Source organism: Myotis myotis, unplaced genomic scaffold, assembly GCF_014108235.1.
Source record: "Myotis myotis isolate mMyoMyo1 unplaced genomic scaffold, mMyoMyo1.p scaffold_m19_p_12, whole genome shotgun sequence".
NCBI lineage: Eukaryota > Metazoa > Chordata > Mammalia > Chiroptera > Vespertilionidae > Myotis > Myotis myotis.
Window position 1 is genome coordinate 60,593,347 of NW_023416316.1, and position 21,905 is coordinate 60,615,251.

At 41.6% G+C, this 21,905-nt stretch overlaps 1 protein-coding gene across 1 annotated transcript in view; it reads right to left on the bottom strand.

Moving 5' to 3' along the window:
- Positions 1-10,194, bottom strand: part of HACD4 (3-hydroxyacyl-CoA dehydratase 4) — a 46,127-nt gene extending 35,933 nt beyond the window's left edge. Inside the window, exons 1-3 of the mRNA XM_036331272.1 lie at positions 10,083-10,194; positions 8,662-8,765; positions 5,483-5,610 (exon numbers count right to left, since the gene is read on the bottom strand). Coding sequence (XP_036187165.1) covers positions 5,483-5,610; positions 8,662-8,765; positions 10,083-10,111 — 261 coding nt within the window. The 5' untranslated portion in view covers positions 10,112-10,194. The remainder of the gene's footprint in view (positions 1-5,482; positions 5,611-8,661; positions 8,766-10,082) is intronic.
- Positions 10,195-21,905: the final 11,711 nt, after the last annotated feature.

A 21,905-nucleotide genomic window follows, 5' to 3' on the forward strand; every position in this document is an offset into this window, starting at 1 on the left:
TTATTATAGTCTTATTATAAGTGGTTTTTTCTCCTTTTTCCTTTAGCAATTGTGTATATTCTCTGTCAAAATAAAGATTGTCTATAAAATATTTTAAATTGCACAGAACGAATACCCAAAAAAAATCCCCTATGCACACCACCACCACTTGATCTAAGTGATTTTTAACTGCTCAACTAGCTTATCATGCCTACCATTTTTCTGGAATGACTTATCTTGATATTTTGGAAGACCAGTTCCCAAAAAGAGAATTCAGTAGTGACTTAGCAGCCTCACAGAGGTAATGGCAAAATAACATCACAAATGTGCGGACACGGTTTTCTGCCTACTTGAAACTATGGACACCTTGCATTTTTCAAGACACCATATGCAATCAGCTATGATTACTGTGTCAGTAGCTTGACCACATTCTAAACTACAGTTTCTTCACTTAAAAATGGGGAAACAGGGAAATGAAGAAAAATTTCACAACCTTAGAGTTTTGTTTGGTAATTTTAAAGCAGGGACCTCAGAGTCATCTCACTGCATCTCACATGAAGGAATTTTAATTGTCTGCAGAATGCTAATAAAGGAAGGGGAAGAAAATGAAACTTTGAACATGATGACATGTGTTTTTGAAGCTTTCTCCAATGCCATGTCTGTTCTGAACACCATAGGAAAGATAGTAAATGAATAAAAGAAATAGAGGACAGATGAAATCTCCAAAAAGATAAAAACAGGAAACCAAATAATCACAACAAAAATTAATAATAATCAGCCCAGGCTGAGAATGTAGTAATCTCAATGTAGTAACCCCTCACTTGTTATCCCTACCAACAAAATAGACTTAAAAATCATGTGAGCCCCATTAAAAGTGGACTCTGCAACCTCACCTTTGAATAAAAAGTTTCTATCTATATTTTCCATTATTTTTAATTCCCAAACCAGGGTATAGTTTGATTATAGTGATATTTCTACAAGCCATTACAGTTTCAATTAATAGTGATTAAAGTCATATTTTAATATTCTGGGATTTCTGAAACTCTAAGAAATCAGATTTCTAACTTGTAGAATAGTTTATATTATTAGGCAAGCCTATATAATTTTGGAAAGCATGAAAAATGTGCACCATTTTCAAGGCATATTCAAAGCACACTATTTCCTTTCTTACAACTTTAACTGTCCTGTTTCTCACTTGCATTCCCTACATTGGCAATAACTAAAATAACACCACTTTTAATTTTGAAAATGCTGAAATTTATATTAGCCATTTTAGCTTACAAAAGTAAAAAGTCCAATAATGTATACCAAAAGAAAACATGGCTTAGATTTTAGGTGAATTTGACCATGCTCCAAAAAATAAAAAAATTCATATGATAGAACACAACTTTCATTTAACCTGGGTGGTTAATTCTGTTCTCTAAAATTAGCATCACGGGATGCTGGGATTATATGCATTCTGGCCATTAACAAGTAATAAACATCAATAAATCTTGTTCCCCAATAATATGCCTCTTCTGGGACAGATATGTATCCCCTCCCCCCCTTTTTATAAGGAAATATGTTTAAGGGAATTCCATCAAGGTCTTGGCTAGCTGACTGTTAGCTCACTACTACTCTGTTATTGGTAGTTCATACTCTACATAGTGCCCTGATTTTTATTTTACATTTGATATTTCAATACCTATAATGTCCTCATCTTAACGAATATTATTTCTCTACTTTTATTTAATAAGTAAAATTTAAAATCTCCCATAAACTTATACGACATCGTTCTTATTAGACTCCTTAGTATTATATACTCCTATTTCCATCTTTTACAATTTTCATGGTATTTTAAGAAAATCTTAATATAAATTTTAATAAAAGCAAAATTTAATCTATGCCACTCCTTCATTCAACAAAAATTTAAGGTGTATGTTCTAAGCACTTTGCTAGGTGCTGGCGCTATAATCAGATTCTGACATTTTACTTTTACAATGCAATTTGTCAAATTTACCTGCTTATCCATTTTTCTAATTTATTTTGTGCATAGTTAAAATTATACTCATGTAAATGCCTTTTCCTGAAGATTCTAAATGTATTCATATAGTCGCCTAACCCACCTTTTTTAATGGAAAATACCACTTTTTTTTCTTTGTTTTGCCTTGATCCAGCAATGACTTCTGCTATTAAATTGCTACCATTGAATTTCCCATCTTCCTTCAACCTGCCTTTAAAACGAACATGGTCAACTAGGGCTAGAGACATGGTAGAGAGAACAAATAATAGCTAAGCTAACATAACAGCAATATCTGCCAGTATTGTAATCTTAAGTAAGTACTGCAAACTTATCCCTTCCCATGTTCTCAGTTACTTCATGAGATACATGTTATTTTCACATCACATGAGAAAATTAGATTTGGAACAACTATATGACTTGTTCAAATGCATACAACTACTAAGAGGTAGAACTAGGATTTGAATCCAGGTCTGATAGATCCCCCAAATCTATTTTTAGACACTATGCTAGTTAACCATAAATGATCTCTCTTTCCATTTATATTCAGGACAAGTGGCAGAGTAAACAAGAAGTGGCTAGGAAATATTCTATTCTCTGAACAGGGGTGAAAGGAACTTTTAAAAAAATAAACTTACTGGGTAACATTGGTTAATAATATGTAATTTTCAGGTGTATAAGATTATAATTCAACATCTGAGACTAATATCCAAAATATATAAAGAGCTCACACAACTCAACAACAAAACAATATGATTAAAAATTGGGAAGAGAACATAGGGATGCATATATTATTTCTGATTGGTGTTTTGAGTTTCTTAGGATATAGTCCTAGAAGTGGGATCACTGGGTCAAATGGCAGTTCCATTTTCAATGTTTTGAAGAAACCCCATACTGTTTTCCATAGTGGCTGCACCAGCCGGCATTCCCACCGGCAGTATATTAGGGTTCCCTTTTCTCCACTAGCTAAGATCTGTAAACAGCCCAAATGCCCATCAGTAAATAAATGGATAAAAATGTGTGACACATGACAAAGGAGGCAAGAGCATACAATGGAGTCAAAACAGCATCTTTAATAAATGGTGCTGGGAAATTTGGTCAGATACATGCAAAAAAATGAAACTAGATCACCAACTTACACCATACACAAAAACAAACTCAAAATGGCTAAAGGATTTGAATGTAAGACAGGAAACCATAAAAATCCTACAAGACTCCATAGGCAGCAAAATTGCAGACATACATATGTCATAGCAATATCTTTACAGACACAGATCCTAGGGCAAGAGAGACTAAGGAGAAAATAAACAAATGGGGTTACATCAAAATAAAAGGCTTCTGCACAGCAAAAGAAACCACCAACAAAACAACAAGAAAGCCCACTGCATGGGAGAACATATTTGCCAATGTTATCTTCGATAAGGGTTTAATCTCCAACATTTACAGGGAACTCATACAACTCAACAAAAGGAAAATAAACAATCCAATCGAAAAATGGGCCAAGGACCTAAATAGAATCTTTTCAAAAGAGGACACTCAGAAAGCCAAGAGACACATGAAAACATGCTCAAAGTCACTAATTGTCGGAGAGATATAAATCAAAACAACAATGAAGTATCACCTCACACCTGTCAGAATGGCTATCATCAACAAATCAACAAATGAAAAGTGCTGGAGAAGATGCGAAGAAAAAGGAACCCTCGTTCACTGCTGGTAGGAATGCACACTGGTGCAGCCATTGTGGAAAACAGTATGGCGTTTCCTCAAAAATTTAAAAATGAAACTGCCATCTGATCCAGTAATACCACTTCTAGGAATATATCCCAAGAAAACAGAAACACCAATCAGAAAGGACATATGCACCCCTATGCTCATAGCAGCACAATTTACAATAGCTAAGATTTGGAAACAGCCTAAATGCCCATCAACAGATGAGTGGATTAGAAAACTATGGTACATCTACACAATGGAATACTATGCTGCTATAAAAAAGAAGGAATTCTTACCATTTGCAGCAGCATGGATGGAACTGAAGAGCATTATGCTAAGTGAAATAAGCCAGGAAGTGAAAGAAAAACACCACATGATCTCACTCTAAATTTAGAGTGTTGGGGCGGGGGTGGGGGGAGGTAAGAGATCAACCGAAGGACTTGTATGCATGCATATAATCATAACCAATGGACACAAGACACTGGGAGGGGGGGCGGTGAGGGCATGTGCCGGGGGGTAGGGGAGGCCGGGGTAAGGTCAATGGGGGGAAAAAAAAGGAGACATAGGTACTACTATCTATAATACTTTAAACAATAAAAAAATAAAAATAAATTTTAAAAAATGTGTGACACATTTACACAACGGAATACCATGCAACTGCAAAAAAGTAGTATCTCACCCTTTGAGACAGCATAGAGGGGCCTGGAGAGTATTATGCTAAGCAAAATAAGCCACTCAGAGAAAGACAATTATCACATGACCTCACTTATATGTGGAATCTAATGGACAAAATAAACCGACAAACAAAATAGATCCAGAGACATGGAAGCATGGAATGGACTGATGAATCTCAGAGGGAAGGGGGGAGGGTGGGTCAGGAAGAGATTAACCAAAGAACTTACATGCAGACATGCATAACCCATGGGCACAGGCAATAGTGTGGTGAAGGCCTGTGGGGATGGGAGTAGGATGGAGGGAGTCAATGGGGGAAGGGGGGGGGGACATCTGTAATACTTTTAACAATAAAGATAAATTTTTTTTAATTGGGAAGAGAGCCTGAATAGACACTTTTGCAAGGAATACATACAGATGGCCAACAGACATGTGAAAAGATGTTTAACATCACTAGTTGTAAGGGAAATTCACATCAAAACCACAATGGGATACCACCTCACACCCATTAGAATGGCTGTTATAAAAAAGACAAGAAGTAAAAAGTGTCAGCAAGAATGTGGAAAGAGGAACCCTCAGACACTGCTGGTGAGAATGTAATTGGTGCAGCCTTTATGGCAAATAGTACAGAGGTTTCTCAAAAAATGTAGAATAGATTTCTTTTTTGATCATCTATTCTTTGCCAGGTATTGGGGGTGGTGTCCTTTCCCCCAAACAGCCCAATGGTTGTCAGTGATATGATCCCCTAATGGCAGGTAGAGGAGCCAGGCATCAAACTCAAGTCTGAATGTCTCTCCAACCCAATGCCTCTCCTCAGTCCCACCCTGCCCAGAGCCCTGGCAGAGTCAGAACGCGAAGTGAAGTGAAATCTCCGCCCAGGAGAGGAGACTGCAGTGTTGCACAGAGCGACAGCCTCATTGCCCCAAATGTCTCCAACTGGTTCTTCTAAAGGTGCAGTGTTTGAGGATGAGGTCATTTTTTCATGGAATTCTCCTTAGTAGTGATTTGGGTTTCAAGTTTGCAAGGGTTTGCTTTTTAACTGCCATAAAGTCAAGAGAGGCCATAAATAGAGCAAGTTAAGTATGAAACCGATTCAATAATAACAATGTGATTAAAACCTACCTGCAGAAACCGAGGGAGAAGATGGTTTGATTCAATGCCAACATAGATGTGCAGCAGCTCCAAGAGGGAGATGGATTGGCAAAGTTGCATCACAAGTCCAATAGCATAAAAAGTGTCAACCATCGAATCTGTGTCCGGGGAATTAAAAATACAGATATGGTCAAAATTAGAGCACAACACATATCTCTGCAGCACTTTTAAATAAAATTGAGATTCTTTACAAATAGACTATTACATTATTAAGACTATGCAATTGAAGAAAGTGCTTCATATTATATTTTAATGGCTTCTCTTCCAAAGAGAAGTAAAACTTGAAAAAGTTTGGCTCCATGACCAAAGCTATAGCATTTATTTCCCATGTATGAGATTAGAAAGCAACCCCCATATAAAAGCAATCAGCTACAGGAGACTACATCAATTGTAAACTGGTTGGAGGTGAGCTTATTAAAGAAGCAGCTGTGCTCACAGCTTTTCCATTGACAAGAAAATGAGTAATGGGAAAAATATGATTTCAGGGGAGCTTTATAGAAATGGCATTAATGAGGGCATGATAGCAGATAACATCTATGTATATCCAGTATGTATGTCCTATACATAATGTTCTCTGGATTTTTTTTTAAAATATATTTTATTGATTTTTTACAGAGAGGAAGGGAGATAGTCAGAAACATCGATGAGAGAGAAACATTGATCAGCCGCCTCCTGCACATCCCCCACTGGGGATGTGCCCGCAACCCAGGCACATGCCCCTGACCGGAATCGAACCTGGGACCCTTCAGTCCGCAGGCCGACGCTCCATCCACTGAACCAAACCGGTTTTGGCCGGATTTTTTAAAAAATATATTTTATTGATTTCTTACAGAGAGAGTAAGGGAGAGGGATAGAGAGTCAGAAACATCGATGAGAGAAACATCGATCAGCTGCCTCCTGCACACTCCCTACTGGGGATGAGCCCGCAACCCAGGTACATGTCCTTGTCTGGAATCAAAACCTGGGACCCTTCAGTCCGCAGGCTGAGGCTTTATCCACTGAGCCAAACCAGTTAGGGCAAGTTCTCTGGATTTTTGTTAGGTTTTTTTTATTACATTTATTTTGGTGACACTGGTTAAGAACATCAGGTTCAGGTGTACATCTTTCTAGTATGATACCGGCAGCCCTGTAGTGTGTCCACCACTGAAGTCTAAGCTCCTTCTGTCACCATATATTTGGTCCCCTTTACCCTCTTCAACCTCCCCCTACCCGTGGTCAGCAAACTGCGGCTCGCAAGCCACATGCGGCTCTTTGGCCCCTTGAGTGTGGCTTTTCCTAAGCCTTAGGAGTACCCTAATTGAGTTAATAACAATGTGCCTACCCATATAAAGTTTAAAATATTTGGCTCTCAAAAGAAATTTCAATCGTTGTACTGTTGATATTTGGCTCTGTTGACCAATCAACCTTCGTTAGTTTTAAGCACCCAGAACGCGGACCTCTGGGGGGAACCCTTGGAATATGCATTGCAGAGGGCCCACATGAAAAAACAAATTTGGAGAGGGCTGAAATGGGAGGGGAAAATGATCCTCTAAGTAGGACAAATATGTTGGTTTAAATTTTAAAATGAAATCCTGCCATAGTAAGAAACTTCTACGGAAGATGCTGCTCTCTTTACCGCCTAGTGATCATAAATTATCATCAAGCACTAAGGGTTTCCCATCTCAGCAGCTCTATGAGGTGGACACGGTTCATATCCTCCCCATTTCACAGGCGAGTTCTGAGGCCGAGACAGTCCTTCTAGTACCCACCAGCCTGCACTTGCCACGATATGGCCTCATCAATTACACGGTTCCACGGAGGAGGAAGGAAGCAGGTGGTGCTGGCTCGGGTAATTAGATTACTATAAGCCGCTTACTTGATTTATATGTTGATTCAAGAATTATACTGAGCCCCCACTTAGTCATTTTCAGTCTGCCTTCCATATGAATATGTTATGTTTCTTTAATAAGTAGCTTTTATAATTATAACGGTAGGATAAAAATTAAGAAATAGATTGCTGATGATAAATAGGCAGCATAAGAAAAAGTTCATTGCTTTCGACTTGTGCTCTGAATGGCCTGTGAGATGCCCACAAAGCCACAAGCCACAGCCAACTTCCAAGGCCTAGAAGTGATGGGTGTGTGTGTGTGTGTGTGTGTGTGTGTGTGTGTGTGTGTGTTTCTAAAAATAACAGGGCGTTTTCCCATTGCCTGTGTTTTCCTCTGCTTGAAGACCCCCAGCACTCAGTTGAAATTTGAGCCTTTGGAAGTTTTTAAGAAAGACAAGAATTTTTCTGCAGATTTGCAATAACCAAAAAAAAGCAGCATAAAATAGTTTATGGTACCTCAAAAGTTAATTAATTTCCTGATGATACAGCAGTTGGAATTGATGAGCACAGCGTGACTTTTCCCAGATACAGTCTGCATGTTTGTTTTTTTAGCTGAAATGAGCAGTTGCTCAACTTGTCAAGTCACCCAACAGTTGTAAACTGTGATGACACTTACCCATGTGGGGATGGAACATGAATGTTATTTTCATAGTCATTTTTTTTTGAAAATTGAAATGCTATTTTTAAATCTTTACTTTTGAGGAAACTGAAGAAGCTTATGATTTAAACCATTAATGCCAACTCCCATATAAGTGATGAGTCACCTACAAGTGTGTCATTTTCTTAGGGACACACTAATCCTTAAGGGGACCAAATAAAGACCTGAGGAATATAAAGCTTCTCTTTCCTTTATTAGTAGAGTTACCTTAAACCTGGGGAATAAAGACTAAGGGAAGAATTTGGTTAATTCCTGATTTCTCTACACAAAATGTTATAGGTACTGGTATTTACATATTTTCTCCAAACCCACCAAATCTGCTAAGGTTGGTGCAGAACCAAAAAGGAAGAGAGAGATGGCATTACCCCAATGCCAGGTCTAGATTTTCAGGGCAAACTGCCCACTCAGGGGGAAGCCAAATCCCTTTTCCTCATCTTATCCTCTTCTCCAAAACGGTTTTGCTTTATGTACTAAACAAGAAGTATGTTTTCTGAAAACTGTGGTCACTAAATTTAGAGGAGTAGAGGATTTTAGGTAAACCCATAGACCAAAAAATTAATATAAGTCTAGGCAAAAACAAGGATTAAAAGGTAAAAAAAATTAAAAAGTGTCTTAGAGTTTTACCTTTTCCAAATGAAAAGAATCTGACTGTCATATTTGTAAATATCCATGAGTGGCCACAGAATTGGATTAAGTAGTAGATGAAAAGATAGACATTCTTCCTGTACCTATAAATACAGAAAAATACCATTAAACACTTTCTTTATAATCATCCTTTCAACACATGACACTGAACTAACGTACTGACCAACCTGAGCAAACAAGAGAAAATTATTCCCTATCAGTCTTTTATTTGGTTACCCCTCTAATGCACACCAGATTTCGAAAGGACCATAGCACACAGGATCCACTAATGAGTATCTTAAAGCGAAATACGTCTCTGTTTCAAAATCCACTTCATCTTTGATAAAGTTCTAACCTTGTTGCTCACCAAGGGATAACAGTAAGCATTGCAAAGGCTGCCTTGAATATTTGGGAGGTGGGGGAATATGGAGAAGGGGTTGATGTGCTCGGTCAATATGAGTTGAAGTGCAGAGATGACTGGTTTCCAGTTACAAGAGGGGAGTAGTGATGGCGGCATTCCCACATGGTGGATAATTCGGTAACTGGGCACGCCTGACTTGGGTGCATTATGGGTTCAGGGTCAGTATCTCTCCACTGGCTCCTATGTGGCAAGAGCAGATGTTTCCTTCAGACACACATAGAAGGCAGTTTGGTGGCTGGGCCAGAAAAGGGAAGTCGAGCTGCGTTGCTGGAGAGATGACCCAGCGATGATTGACAGATTAGCCCCTGAGGGCGCCCAGACGAGCGCTGTGTGAAGTGTTCCCGGGGGTTCCGAAGGGGAGTGGGAGTGGCCCTGTCCCCGTAGACCAGGTTTTCTCCTCCTTGGGGTTGGGGGACCTCTGCAAGGGGGCTAAAAAGCAGATGCAGAGTAGCTTTGCGTTTTGCTGGGACGCCCTGCAGCTGCGCCCGCTGCTGACCGGGGAGGGGGAGGGGGAGGGGGAGGGACGCCTCCTTAACCTGAAAAGGGATCACTCGGAATCTGGTCCGCGGCCCCCCGCCCCCCACCGAGTCCTGTTCCCTGGGACGGGCCCTCGGAGATGCACGTGCCGGAGGTTTCGGCAGCAGGTGGGTGTGAAATGCACCCTCCAGCACTACGTCTGCGAAAGCCAAGGGAAGGGCACGGGGGGGGGGGGGGGGGACTGGCAAGGAGTTAAACTGCGGAGGTGGCCGCCTGTCCTTCCCGCTTCCTCGTCTGTAAAGCGGGGGGAGCAACGGAGCCTGCTTTCCAGGGCTGTCGGGGACCTGAGCCAGCTCATGCCCGTCCACAGCTCAGGGATGCGCGGCGCGGGGCTGCGGGGCTCAGCTGGTGCCTGCCCAGCCGTCCACGCGAAGGGGGAGACCCGCCCCGGAGGCCCCGCCTCCCGCACCCCCTCCCTCCCGCACCCCCTCCCCCCTCCCTCCGGCCTCGCCGAGCGCCCTACCTGGGCTGCAGCCAGGCGGGCAGCGCCATGGGCCCCGAGGGACCGCCGCCACCAGCCCTGCAGGGCCGACCGGGGAAGGAGCTCCGGGCGGGAGCTCGGGAGGGGCCGCCGGGGGCCGCGTGCGGAAGGGCGGGGCCTCTCCACAATCAGCAATTTACAAAAAAAAAAAAAAAAGGCCCGAGGTTGTGCAAGGAGTTCGTGCTGCAAACCAAGTTCCTCAAGTGGCGGCGGCGGCCAGCGCTGCACCACAGATGACCCGCCTCCTGCTGAGCCAGGGAGCTGCCTGGCGGCCCAGCACCCCCGCGGGCGGCGCTCCCCAGGTTCTCGCAGCCCCTTTCAGGGCGTCCTCATCTCAGGGATCCGTCGCAGCCTCGTGGCAATGAATGGGCCCTCCCACTTGGCCTTTAAAAGCAGGCAATCACGCCCTCCCCAAGCCTCCCGGAATGCGTGGGCCTCAGGTGAGCGCCTCGCATTGCCCGCACCTGTGGGGCGGTTCACCTGTGGGGCGGTTTGGCAGGAACATTGCGGCCACATCTTCCCTAGCACCTTCTTTTCATCTCCGATTAGGCATCCTGGCCTCTAATTTCCCCTGGGTCCTCACTGATGCTTGCACATCCTTTTACATATTCATATTCATGTGTGTTCATCTCCTTATCCTTCGCCTTATCCTTTGCTAAGATCCAGACCATCTGCCAGGTTCTATGCCCTCAAAGGGAAACATTCCTAGATAGATAGATAGATGATAGATAGATAGATAGATAGATAGATAAGGAAATAGCCAAGAAAGCACTTGCAAGAAAGTGAGACCATATCACCCAGTTTGGGAGTTGGAAGGTAATACCCCTATTTTACCTAAAGGGAAGTTGAGGCTTTGACAATTGTTAAGTCACTTGCCATAAGTCACATGACTGGTAAGTGGCAGTATTAGAACATCCAGGTCGAGTTTGGCTGTTTTCCCCATTAGGCCACAGTTCCCTTCCTCATAGTCCACTCTGACCTCTCACCTCATAGCCCACCTCTCGCTTCTACATTTGTCTGCACCATCACCCACCCTTGCCCCCTATCAGGGGTTCCCCCTGCTCTGCATTTACCAGTTATCACCCTGTCACTGCCTCTTCCTTCATCTTCATCCTCCCTTTTCACTGGCTTTCACCACAGTTTAGCAACATACTCAAATCTCTCCTGCGCAAGAATTAAACCTTTCATTCTTTCTGCTTCCCTCTTGATATAATTTTCTCTGTCCTTTTTCCCATAACTCCCTGACTGCCCTCTCTCATGATCAGATGCTTCTTTCATTTCTTTTTTTTTTTAATCCTCACCTGAGGATATTTTTCCATTGATTGTTTTTTGTTTGGTTGGCTTTTTTAGAGTGGAAGGGAAGGAGGAGGGAGAGAGAGAGAAACATGGATGTGAGAGAGACATATCCATTGGTTGCCTCCCCCAGGAGCCCTGATCCAACCAGGGGACAGAGCCTGCAACTGAGGTACGTGCCCTTGACTGGGAATCAAACCCCTGACCCTTTGGTCCAAGGGCTGACACTCCAACCACTGAGCCAAACTGGCTAGGGCTACTTCTTTCATTTCTTAACCATCTTCCTGTTTCATAACACCTTGCGGTTTCCTTCCCAGCACTCCCGAAACTGCTCTCTCAGGGAGCTGCCCTAATTTCTTCCGAGTCTCCATCCACCCTGTACTCCGTGTGCACATGCCCCACGCAGTCCTTGCTATTCAGGAGCATTTGATCTAAAGGGGAAAATGATATGCAAGCAAACACTGGTGGCTGACCTGTCCTCAGGGTCACCTGTGCTCAGGCCAGGCATCGACAAGAAGGTCCCGGATGAGCCCTGACTGGTTTGGCTCAGTGGATAGAGCATGAAGGGTCCCAGGTTCGATTCTGATCAGGGGCATGTACCTTGGTTGTGGGCACATCCCCAGTGGGGGGGGTGCAGGAGGCAGCTGATGGATGTTTCTCATCGATGTTTCTAACTCTCTATCCCTTTCCCTTCCTCTCTGTAAAAAATCAATAAAATATATTTAAAAAGAAAAAGAAAAAAGAAAGTCCTGATGGCGTGGAGTGGGGTGAAGGGAGAGGGAGGAAAGTCAGCCCAGAGGAAGTGACCCTTTATCAGCCAACACAGACCCTGCAGCTACATCCTCAACCCCCTCCCTTTACCTCTACAACTCCGCATATTCTACTTCTCTTGCCTCCTGCTCTCTCTCTCTCTCTCTCTCCCTCCCTCCCTCCCTCTCCTTCTCCCTCTCTCTCTCCCTCTCCCTCTCCCTCTCCCTCTTTTGTCCTCCCTCTCTCTTTCAGTGGCCCCCTTATCCTGTTCTTTTTCCTCAAAGGTCTGTCCTGGTCAATCTTTTTCACTTGCCACCATGTTATCCCTCAGCACAAACACCTGGCACTATGACTGTGTGTCCCTGCAGACACTGGCTGATTATATCTCCAGCCCCTGCTTTTTTTATGAACACCAGCTCTGCCTTTCAACAGCTTCTGGGTATTTTTGCATGAAAATCCTATTCTAGCTTCCAATGGAACCTATTTAAAATAAGCATACTGTCTTTCTTCCCAAGTCATTGTCTCATTTCCCATAGGGAGACCACCATGGTCCTAGGCATTTGGTTTTAAAATTGGGAAGTCATCATTAAGTTTACCCATCCAATCAAAATCTATTGCTTCCATCATTTCGAGATCCCCTGCTGATAACTAGTGTTCCATTTTCTTTTTTGTTGTTGTTGTTAAACCTCAACAAGGATATTTTCCATTGATTTTTAGAAAGAGGGGAAGGGAGGGAGAGCGCCACAGAGAGAGAAACATCGATGTGAGAGAGACACATCAATTGGTTGCCTCCCACAAATGCCCTGACCAAGGCCAGGGTTTGAACCTGCAACTGAGGTAGGTGGTCTTCATTGGAATCAAACCCGAGACCCTTCAGTTCCTGGGCTGGCGCTCTATGAACTGAGCCAAACCAGCTAGGGCTAGTGTTCCATTTTCATTCCTTGCTTCCCAGAATACTTGCCCCCCACCCCCCTCCCCCCAAAAAACCCTCCTCTTTACTTGCTAGACAAAGAACAACTACAGACAATAACAAAAAAATCCCAACCTTTCAAATCAAGCAATTAGGGAATTCTACCTTGTTTTCAAGAATAAGTACCGAAGAGAGTTATGAGAGAACATTTTGGATGGGAAGTGAAACTCTCCCTTTCCTTTGGGAGCTGCTCCCCTCCCCCCACCACACACACACACACACACACACACACACGGGTCCTCCACAGGACCTGCCAGCATTACCAACACAGCCTGCTCCAGCTCCCTGCCTCCAGTCTGTCCTCCCACCCAAATGACCACATATTCTCCTGATCAAGATCCTGTGCTGCTTCCCTGTTGCCTGCTATAGTGACATCTTCTCCTTCTGCAAGCCTCTCACACACTGGCATCTCGTACCGCCCTATCACACCAGTGACAGCAACTTGCCAGTCCGTGGCCATCTCCGGCCATCATGCCTCTGTGAAACTTCTACTTTGAACTTCTCTTCTACCTCCTTCCCTTCTCACAGACCAATCTTTTCCCATAAAGTTCTATACATTTTTTAAAAGCCTTCCCAGGCCTTCCTCTGGATGCCAGACTGGGCTCATGGATATCTACGATGACATTATCTTAAGGTGTTTTATTGAGGTTCCTGCTTACTCAATTAGATTACAGATTCCCAAACCGTGTACTAACAGTATGAATTTGACAGATTTTAACTTCTCTAACCAATGGTTACTTTGTCAAAACTTTGCATTTGTTGGAAAGAGTAAATAAAAAAAATGTATAGGTGAAAATGTATAGGAGCACCTAGGACAGTGTTTGGGGTGATAGGTGTGTCCATATTGTATTGAGTGAATGGATGAAACCCAGTGTGAAGTTGCCTCTCCCACAATGTTAACCAAAAGCAAACAAAACTTTCAGTGACGGTTACATTACTGTAATGTGCACAGTGAACTTCCAATTATCTACTTGTACAGAAGAAGTCAGAGGCCAAGACAGCTCAAATAACTCATAATTAATAAACTCTTGTCTTTGGAAGGAATTTTAACACTATTTGAACACGGGAGTTTTATTTTTGGGGGGCAACTATTTAAATTTATTGTTATCCCTATGAACACCAGTTGGGAGACTAAAGCCTTCAAACATTTTATGGCAGTAACAGAATGGCTCAAGATTTTTTAAAAACCCTCTACAAAAAGTGATTAAAATATACTATTTCACAGTGATCTTCAGAGAAATCAAATCTAATGGTTGGATGTCCTAACTTTGGACACTTATCCACCCATCTATCCTGTGTCCTGTTTTTGTATTTCTTTCTCTCCCATCCCCTGGCAATCTTATTTTTGAATACCAGTACTTCATGTGATATTCAGGGAGAGCAGAGATTCTGGGAGAGTGGCCATTGCCCCTTTTCCTTCCATTAGCCACAAATGGCTCTGTAAGGAACCAGTTGTACTCTGATATCTTTCAATGCTTGATATATTTTTTTTATTTCAACTACCTGGAATTTTCAGTGATCACAAACCCCTCCCCCCTCCCCTTCCCCCTCCCCCTCTCAATCCCATAGTACAGATTGGAAATGTCATGGACTGCCTGGTCCATACAGGGCCCTAGAGAGTACGTGATTCAATCTCCTTATTTCTCAGGCACCAAAAAGCTAGTTAAAACTGGGTTGAGATCTCTTTCCTCAGGACTGTGCAAAGTTTCATGGATATTTGCCTTGTTATCTTATGTCACTCAGGAATTAGTCATCAATAGTCAGTTATTGTCATCTTTGCCTAGACATACTCTTGGCCTCTCTTGTCACTCTCTTCCAGCTGTTCCAAGGCATTGCTTCTACTTCCCTGCTAGAACTTTAGCCACTGTTCCTTTAAATAGCTTCCCCATTTACTATTCCATTCAGAAGAAGATCAGACCCTGGACTTGAGTACTGTCTTGTTGCATCATTATTCCCCAACCTAGCCTCTATCCCAGTGGTTCTAAACCTTCTGGCCCTTTAAATACAGTTCTTCATGTTGTGACCCAACCATAAAATTATTTTCGTTGCTACTTCATAACTGTAATGTTGCTACTGTTATGAATCGTCATGTAAATATCTGATATGCAGGATGGTCTTAGGCGACCCCTGTGAAAGGGTCGTTCGACCACCAAAGGGGTCGTGACCCACAGGTTGAGAACCACTGCTCTATCCTGTTCCAAGTAGAGAGGCCAAAGGCATGTACACTGAATTACATCTCCAGCTTTCCTGCTTTTCCAGTTTGCAGATGACAGATAATGAGACTTCAGGGCCTCCATCATTGAGTGAGCCAATTCCTGTAATAAATCTCTTTATCTATATCTGTATCATTTACATCTATATCTACCTACATCTACGTCTATATTTATATCTCCAATGGGTTCTATTTCTCTGGAGAACCCTTACACCAACTTAACAGTTTCATGAACTTGGCAAGTTAACTTCTCGGTGCCAATTTCCTGATCTCTAACATGAAGATAATATTATCACATATGGTTGTTGTAAAGATTAGTGACCAGACAGGAAATGTTCAATGTTTATTGCTATCACTAGCAGCAGCAGCACTATCATCACACTGTCATGGGGGGGGAAGGGCTGATTGCCCCTGTAGTATACTCCTTTCTAGGGTTTTCCCCTTTGTGAGCTACAGTATGTGGTAGAGACCTGAGGGTGAATGGGTAGTGAAGGCCGTCATGATATTTTTAAATCCTTCTTTGAGAAATTATGCTTTGGAATGTGTTTAACTGAGGCCAATTACACTGTGAAAACCAACAGTTGGTGAATAGTAACATTACTAAGAATCAGGAATGGGCAGGGGGCAGGCTAACGTTCATGGAGAAACAATTATGCAGGTATGTGCTAGCTGATGCACTACTGTGTGTAAGGGAGGCCAGCATTTTTTAAAGGAGAAAGTGAATTATGATGGGAACCATTAAAATGAGTGGAAAACAAATTATTGTATAATGTTAAAGATAATAATAGTTCTTCTATGTTTGCATAGCGTTTTTATATACATTATCATATTACATACTCAATGTGGAATAATTATATGATCCTTATTCTATGGATGAGGGGGGGAATCTCAGAAAGATTAAAAGTACCAAAGATCACATAACTGGCAGAGGCAATGTTATTGGGTGAAGGAGCTACAAGATTTTAGGAACTATGCTCTAAACTGGAGATGACAAAGAGATTTCTTCCCCAGTCAATTGATGTTAGTCGTCTGGAGTGAGAAGGATCCAGGCTTCATCTAGGTTAGGTGGCCAGAGTACTGTAGTTAGCTAGCAATGACTGCCACGAGGGGGGAAGGGAGTTGCCATCCCCATGTAAATATTATGAAATCTTAGGCCTGTGTCTTATTTGCTTGAGCATGGATGCAGCGGTTTTTAAGTCTGGTGTATGAAGGGAGATTAAACAAGATAGGTGGTCCCAAGCTATAAAGAAGGCAGGGAGAATTATAAAGTGATTTCTACAAGTACTGTTTTTATAACTTACTGTCGTAAATATATTTTTGAAACAAAAATACCACTCTTTCAGTTTTCTTTCTCCTTCCTTCCTTCCTTCCTTCCTTCCTTCCTTCCTTCCTTCCTTCCTTCCTTCCTTCCTTCTTCCCTCCTTCCCTCCCTCCCTCATTCCCTTCCCTCCTTTTCTTCCTTCCTTTCTAACTTCTTCCTTTCCAGGCCTGGACAGATGGAATAATCTGTGAGATGATTAGGGATAGTGATTTCCTATTGAACTTCTAACTGTGGCCTTTGGGGAAGTCTCACAACTCCTAAGCTTCCTCTTTGTGGAGGAGGAGCCTGCGTGTGTGGGATGGCAGTATCTTTCAGAGGGATTGTGAGAGACCACACGCGTAAATAGAAAGCCTTCACCTCAAATATAAAATGACATCAAGATCCTAAACTAAGCAGTCCTAACTACAGGCAAGTCAGCACCTGCTTCACCATGAATGAAAAAGGGGAACCACCATCTCTTCGTATGTTAGCTGCCCTCCACTGTTCACACAGCACGCTATGTGGGCTTGCCTTTGCTTAGCTAGCCCTGGAAACCCACTTCCCCTCTCTGTTGCCTTGAAAATGACAACCACATGTTGTTCCAGTCTTTCCTCTCAGTTTTATTTTCCAGGTCTAACTCATGATTGCCCTCTGGGTTTCTTTAATGGTAAAGGAGTGTTTTCAATTGAAACAAGAGTTCCTGCCAAAATGAAAGAACATGAAAAACATGATTCTTCATCGCATACTTGGTAAATCCCCTGCTCTCCATTTGAAATTCAGAATTTGGGAGTTGAATTACAAGAGTACTTTCAAGTGCTGTTTTACAGAGCAGAAGAGAAAAAAAAACACCCTGTGTTTTTCTAAAATCACAGGCAAACTTTGGGCAAGCCTGAGTATTAAAACTGTTTAAATACAATTTATTAAGGAAGACTTTTGAACGAAAATGGGTAAAGAATCTATGTTAATTAAATTATTGCTTAACTACTATTAAAAAGTGAGCTGACTTCATTAGAGTTTTCTAACTGGTGGTTACTGTTAAACACTTTAAAACACATTGTTTTGACTAATGACAAGAAAAGATGACTCTCAAGTTCTTATATATTAAGAATTCCTTTGATGGTACCCAGGAAACTATGATTGTAGAATCATGTCTTATTTCTCCCATCAATTCCTTCTTTCCTACTTAGCATCAATATGAACATCTATTTGTATTTAACATATTGAAGACATGTAGATATCTATAATAATAAAAGGGTAATATGCTAATTAGACTGGACATCTTCCGGACATCCTTCCTGACAAAGTCAGGGCCGAAGGGAAGCCAGCCTGGGTCCCGGGTGCCTGCAGGCGCCAGGAGGGAAGCCAGCCCGGGCCCCAGGGTGCCTGCGGGCAGCCTGAGGGAAGCAAGCCTAGTTCTCTAATGGGAAGCTGGTGCTGGCAGCCAGGGGAGGAAGGCCTACTCTTGCACGAATTTTGTGCATTGGGCCTCTAGTATACTAATAAAAACTTCAGTTTTCTTCTTCTCAATCTTACATATTCTCTTATTACTAGAGCTTCAGCTGTGTCTGAGTACAGGAGAGTAACCGACACAGCCAACGATAACAATACCTAACATTTGTCTCTGTATCAGGAATTGTGCCAGGTGTTTAGACGTAAAATCTCATACCTTAAATCTTAAGAAATAGATCATTTTATTAGCCAATATTAAAGTGATAAAGCTGAACTTCAGAAAGGTTAAGAAATGTGTTCAAGGTCACAATTTAATGAATGTTGATTTATAAATACAAGGTTTCAAATATAGATATATTTTGCTTTAGGTATATTCAACCCAGCAGGAAAAGTCCTTTACATTCAATCATAAAAGTTTGGGTGGGAAATTATGTTTTAAAACTACATCATTTTTAAAACTACCATTATGTGATTCTCAGAAGTTAAACTGGAGCTTATAACTGTGTCCAGCGGAGCTTGTTTTTATGGTATCAGTTGCTTTGCTGTCAGGGACACTGCAGTACAGGGAATGTCAAGATACAGCTAGAGCAGATGACTCATTAGGGTTGTGACAAGATTGAAGATGATGTGATTTCTCTTCAAAACTGAGATCACTTTATTACTATTAGATAATTATAAAAGCCATTATCTGGTATGTTTTGAATGTGTTAAACATTCAGAAAGAATGCAAAGAAAAAATAAACCTATCATTCAGAGATGCTTACTTCAGTATTTCATTTACAATTCACTACTTACATCATTCTAGGCTTTATTCTATGCATTTATTTATTCTACACATATGTTTTCCTCATGAAAATGGGGTTATAGTTTGTATATTGTTTTAAAATGTATCTTTGCCACTTAACAGTATTTTGGCTATACAATAAGTTCTAAGTCAATACATAGAGACCTAGCATAATTGTTTTTAATGGCTATATGGTGTTCCATTTTGAAATGATAGCATAACTTAATTAATCTTCTATGGTTAGAAATTTATATTTACTCCCAAGTTTTAGGTATTACAAAGTATGCACCAATAGACATCCTTGTAAAAGAAAATAACAAAATTAGATATTTTCAAAATATGTCAAATTATTTCCTTAGGAGAATTTTCTAGAAGCAATTGCTGAATCAAAGGGCATACACACTTTTAAGGTTTTCAGCAATTGTATTCTGTTGCCCTCCACTATCATACCAGTTACTAAGTATTTGAATATTCTATATTATAACCTGAAAGTTGTATTGATTTGTGTTCAATGCCCATTTCTTTTTACTAATGTTGGGTATTTATTATTTTTCAAACATGAAGTCAGTGACTGTTGGTCTGTTGGTTTCTTTTCAAGCCCAGTGGATGGTGTTTGACATTCACAGCACAAAAAGTTCCTCACATCTTTCTAAAAGAATCCTTCTAAAATAAAGTTCAGGTAAGTATTCTTATTCTCATTTGACAGGAAGAGAAGAAAGTCAACTTAGATCCCCCCGCCCCCGCCCCTCCCCATTTTTCGACTCTCCTCTTTGCTGCTGGCAAAATCATGCAGTAGATCGAGTTTGTACGCCTGCTCAATTCCTGGCTCCTTTCTTCACTTTGGCTGTGATCCCTCTGCTAGCTTTCATGTGCCTTCACAGTTTCTCTCTAGGGCCGTGGTCAGCAAACTGCGGCTCCCAAGCCACATTTGGCTCTTTGGCCCCTTGAGTGTGGCTCTTCCTAAGCCTTAGGAGTACCCTAATTAAGTTAATAACAATGTACCTACCTATATAGTTTAAGTTTAAAAAATTTGGCTCTCAAAAGAAATTTCAATCGTTGTACTGTTGTACTGTTGATATTTGGCTCTGTTGACTAATGAGTTTGCCGACCACTGCCCTAGGGCTTATGAAAGGCTGATTTGAAGTAGAGGCCAAGGGCATGCACACTGAGGTACACACACTTAAAATATTTGCTTGCTGTGGGTATTTAAACCAATCCACAAATCCTTGAAGCAAACAATGGCATTGTCTCATCAAATTGAAGAGCAAAATATAACTTGTCATCCTTTTGTGATATTTTTGGAGTGTATAAATATTTAATTTTACTTTACAAATCAATTTTTTATTTAAAGATATTTGTTGAGCATATACTATGTGCTAGGTAGGCATTGTGCTAGGTATTGGGCATATTTATAACAAATCTATTCTGTTTCACCTGCTTGAAGTACAAAATCAACACACATTTTTCTCTCTCTCTTCATAGTTCTTATAACTATATCACATGCAGAGTATAAAAAAGGTTCAAACAGAATGGAATTAAATGAAAAAATATCCTCTCACTGTATCATCCCCACTTCCGAACTACAGAGGCAACCTGCTTTCTATTCATTTTCTTTTACAACTTATTAGCTCTGCAATTCTGAATAATATACTGCAATCTTATTGATTGATTGATTTAGATTATAACTTTTTACATCATGTCTTAAAATATAGTAAGATAGTTTGTTTATATCACTGCCACTTCTTTTCTCTAGGTTGTGTTAGATAGGGTTGCAGTTATACTTTTTAAAACATTTTTCCCGTTTCCCAACCCTTCTTTTGCCACCCTAACAGAGGCAGTATGTCCAACTAAGACAACCACATCCCAGACCATTTGGGAGATAAAGAATTCTGGGGAAGCTTCTGCTCTCCTGAGTCAGGTTACACCCATTTCTGCTTCTGCTTCTTTTTGTTTTTAAATATACTTTTATTGATTAGAGAGAGAGAGAGAAACATCAATGATGAGAATCATTGATCAGCTGCCTCCTGCACGCCCCCTACTGGCGATCGAGCCTGCAACCTGGGCATGTACCCTTGACCCGAATCGAACCCAGAACCCTTCAGTCCACACGCTGATACTCTATCCACTGAGCCAAACCAGCTAGGGCCTCTGCTTCTTCTTGCTGAAGTGTGGAGGCAATGCCTGCAGGTGCAAAAGCCATAAGGTGACAAATGTATCAGTGACAATAAAAACAATGGAGCAGAAATAGTGAACCTGAGTCCCAGGTACCATTGTTGAAATCTGTCCTGCCCTGACTGCCTATCTCTGGATCTATTGTAGGTGGGGATTGTAAGGCCTTTTCTGTTTAAGATACTGTTAATAAGGATTTGCTTATGTGTTACTGAAAACATTGTTAACAGAAAAAATTATATTATTTTCATTCTTCATTGGTGACTTTGTAAGCATAATATAACATACATGTGAGAATAAATACGAGTATACATTACATACTTAAATGATATGTCTTATTTCATTCATGTTAGAGAATATCTCATGACTAAACACTTGTTTACTATTATTTTCAAGGACATATGGGAAGAGGACAAAAGGAGGTTGTCTGCCATCTTGAACCAGGAACTTCACATTTCTTTTTGATATTTAAGTATATTGGATCAAGCTTCATGTGACCTAGCATGTTCTTTCCTTTCCCCTAGGGCCGTGGTCGGCAAACTGCGGCTCGTGAGCCACATGCGGCTCTTTGGCCCCTTGAGTGTGGCTCTTCCACAAAATACCACGTGCGGGCGCGCACGTACAGTGTGATTGAAACTTCGTGGCCCATGCGCAGAGGTTGGTATTTTGTGGAAGAGCCACACTCAAGGAGCCAAAGAGCCGCATGTGGCTCTCGAGCCGCAGTTTGCCGACCCTAGGGCACTCACCACTGCTGAAAAAGTCCCAAGGGTTGTTGCTGAAATCCCTCTCTGTTGCGGAGGGCACGTGGATTGCTGAGTGGGAATAATGAAGGCCGAGGGAGGGAGGCAATGCTCAGGTCTCTCATCTGCTTTTCTAAT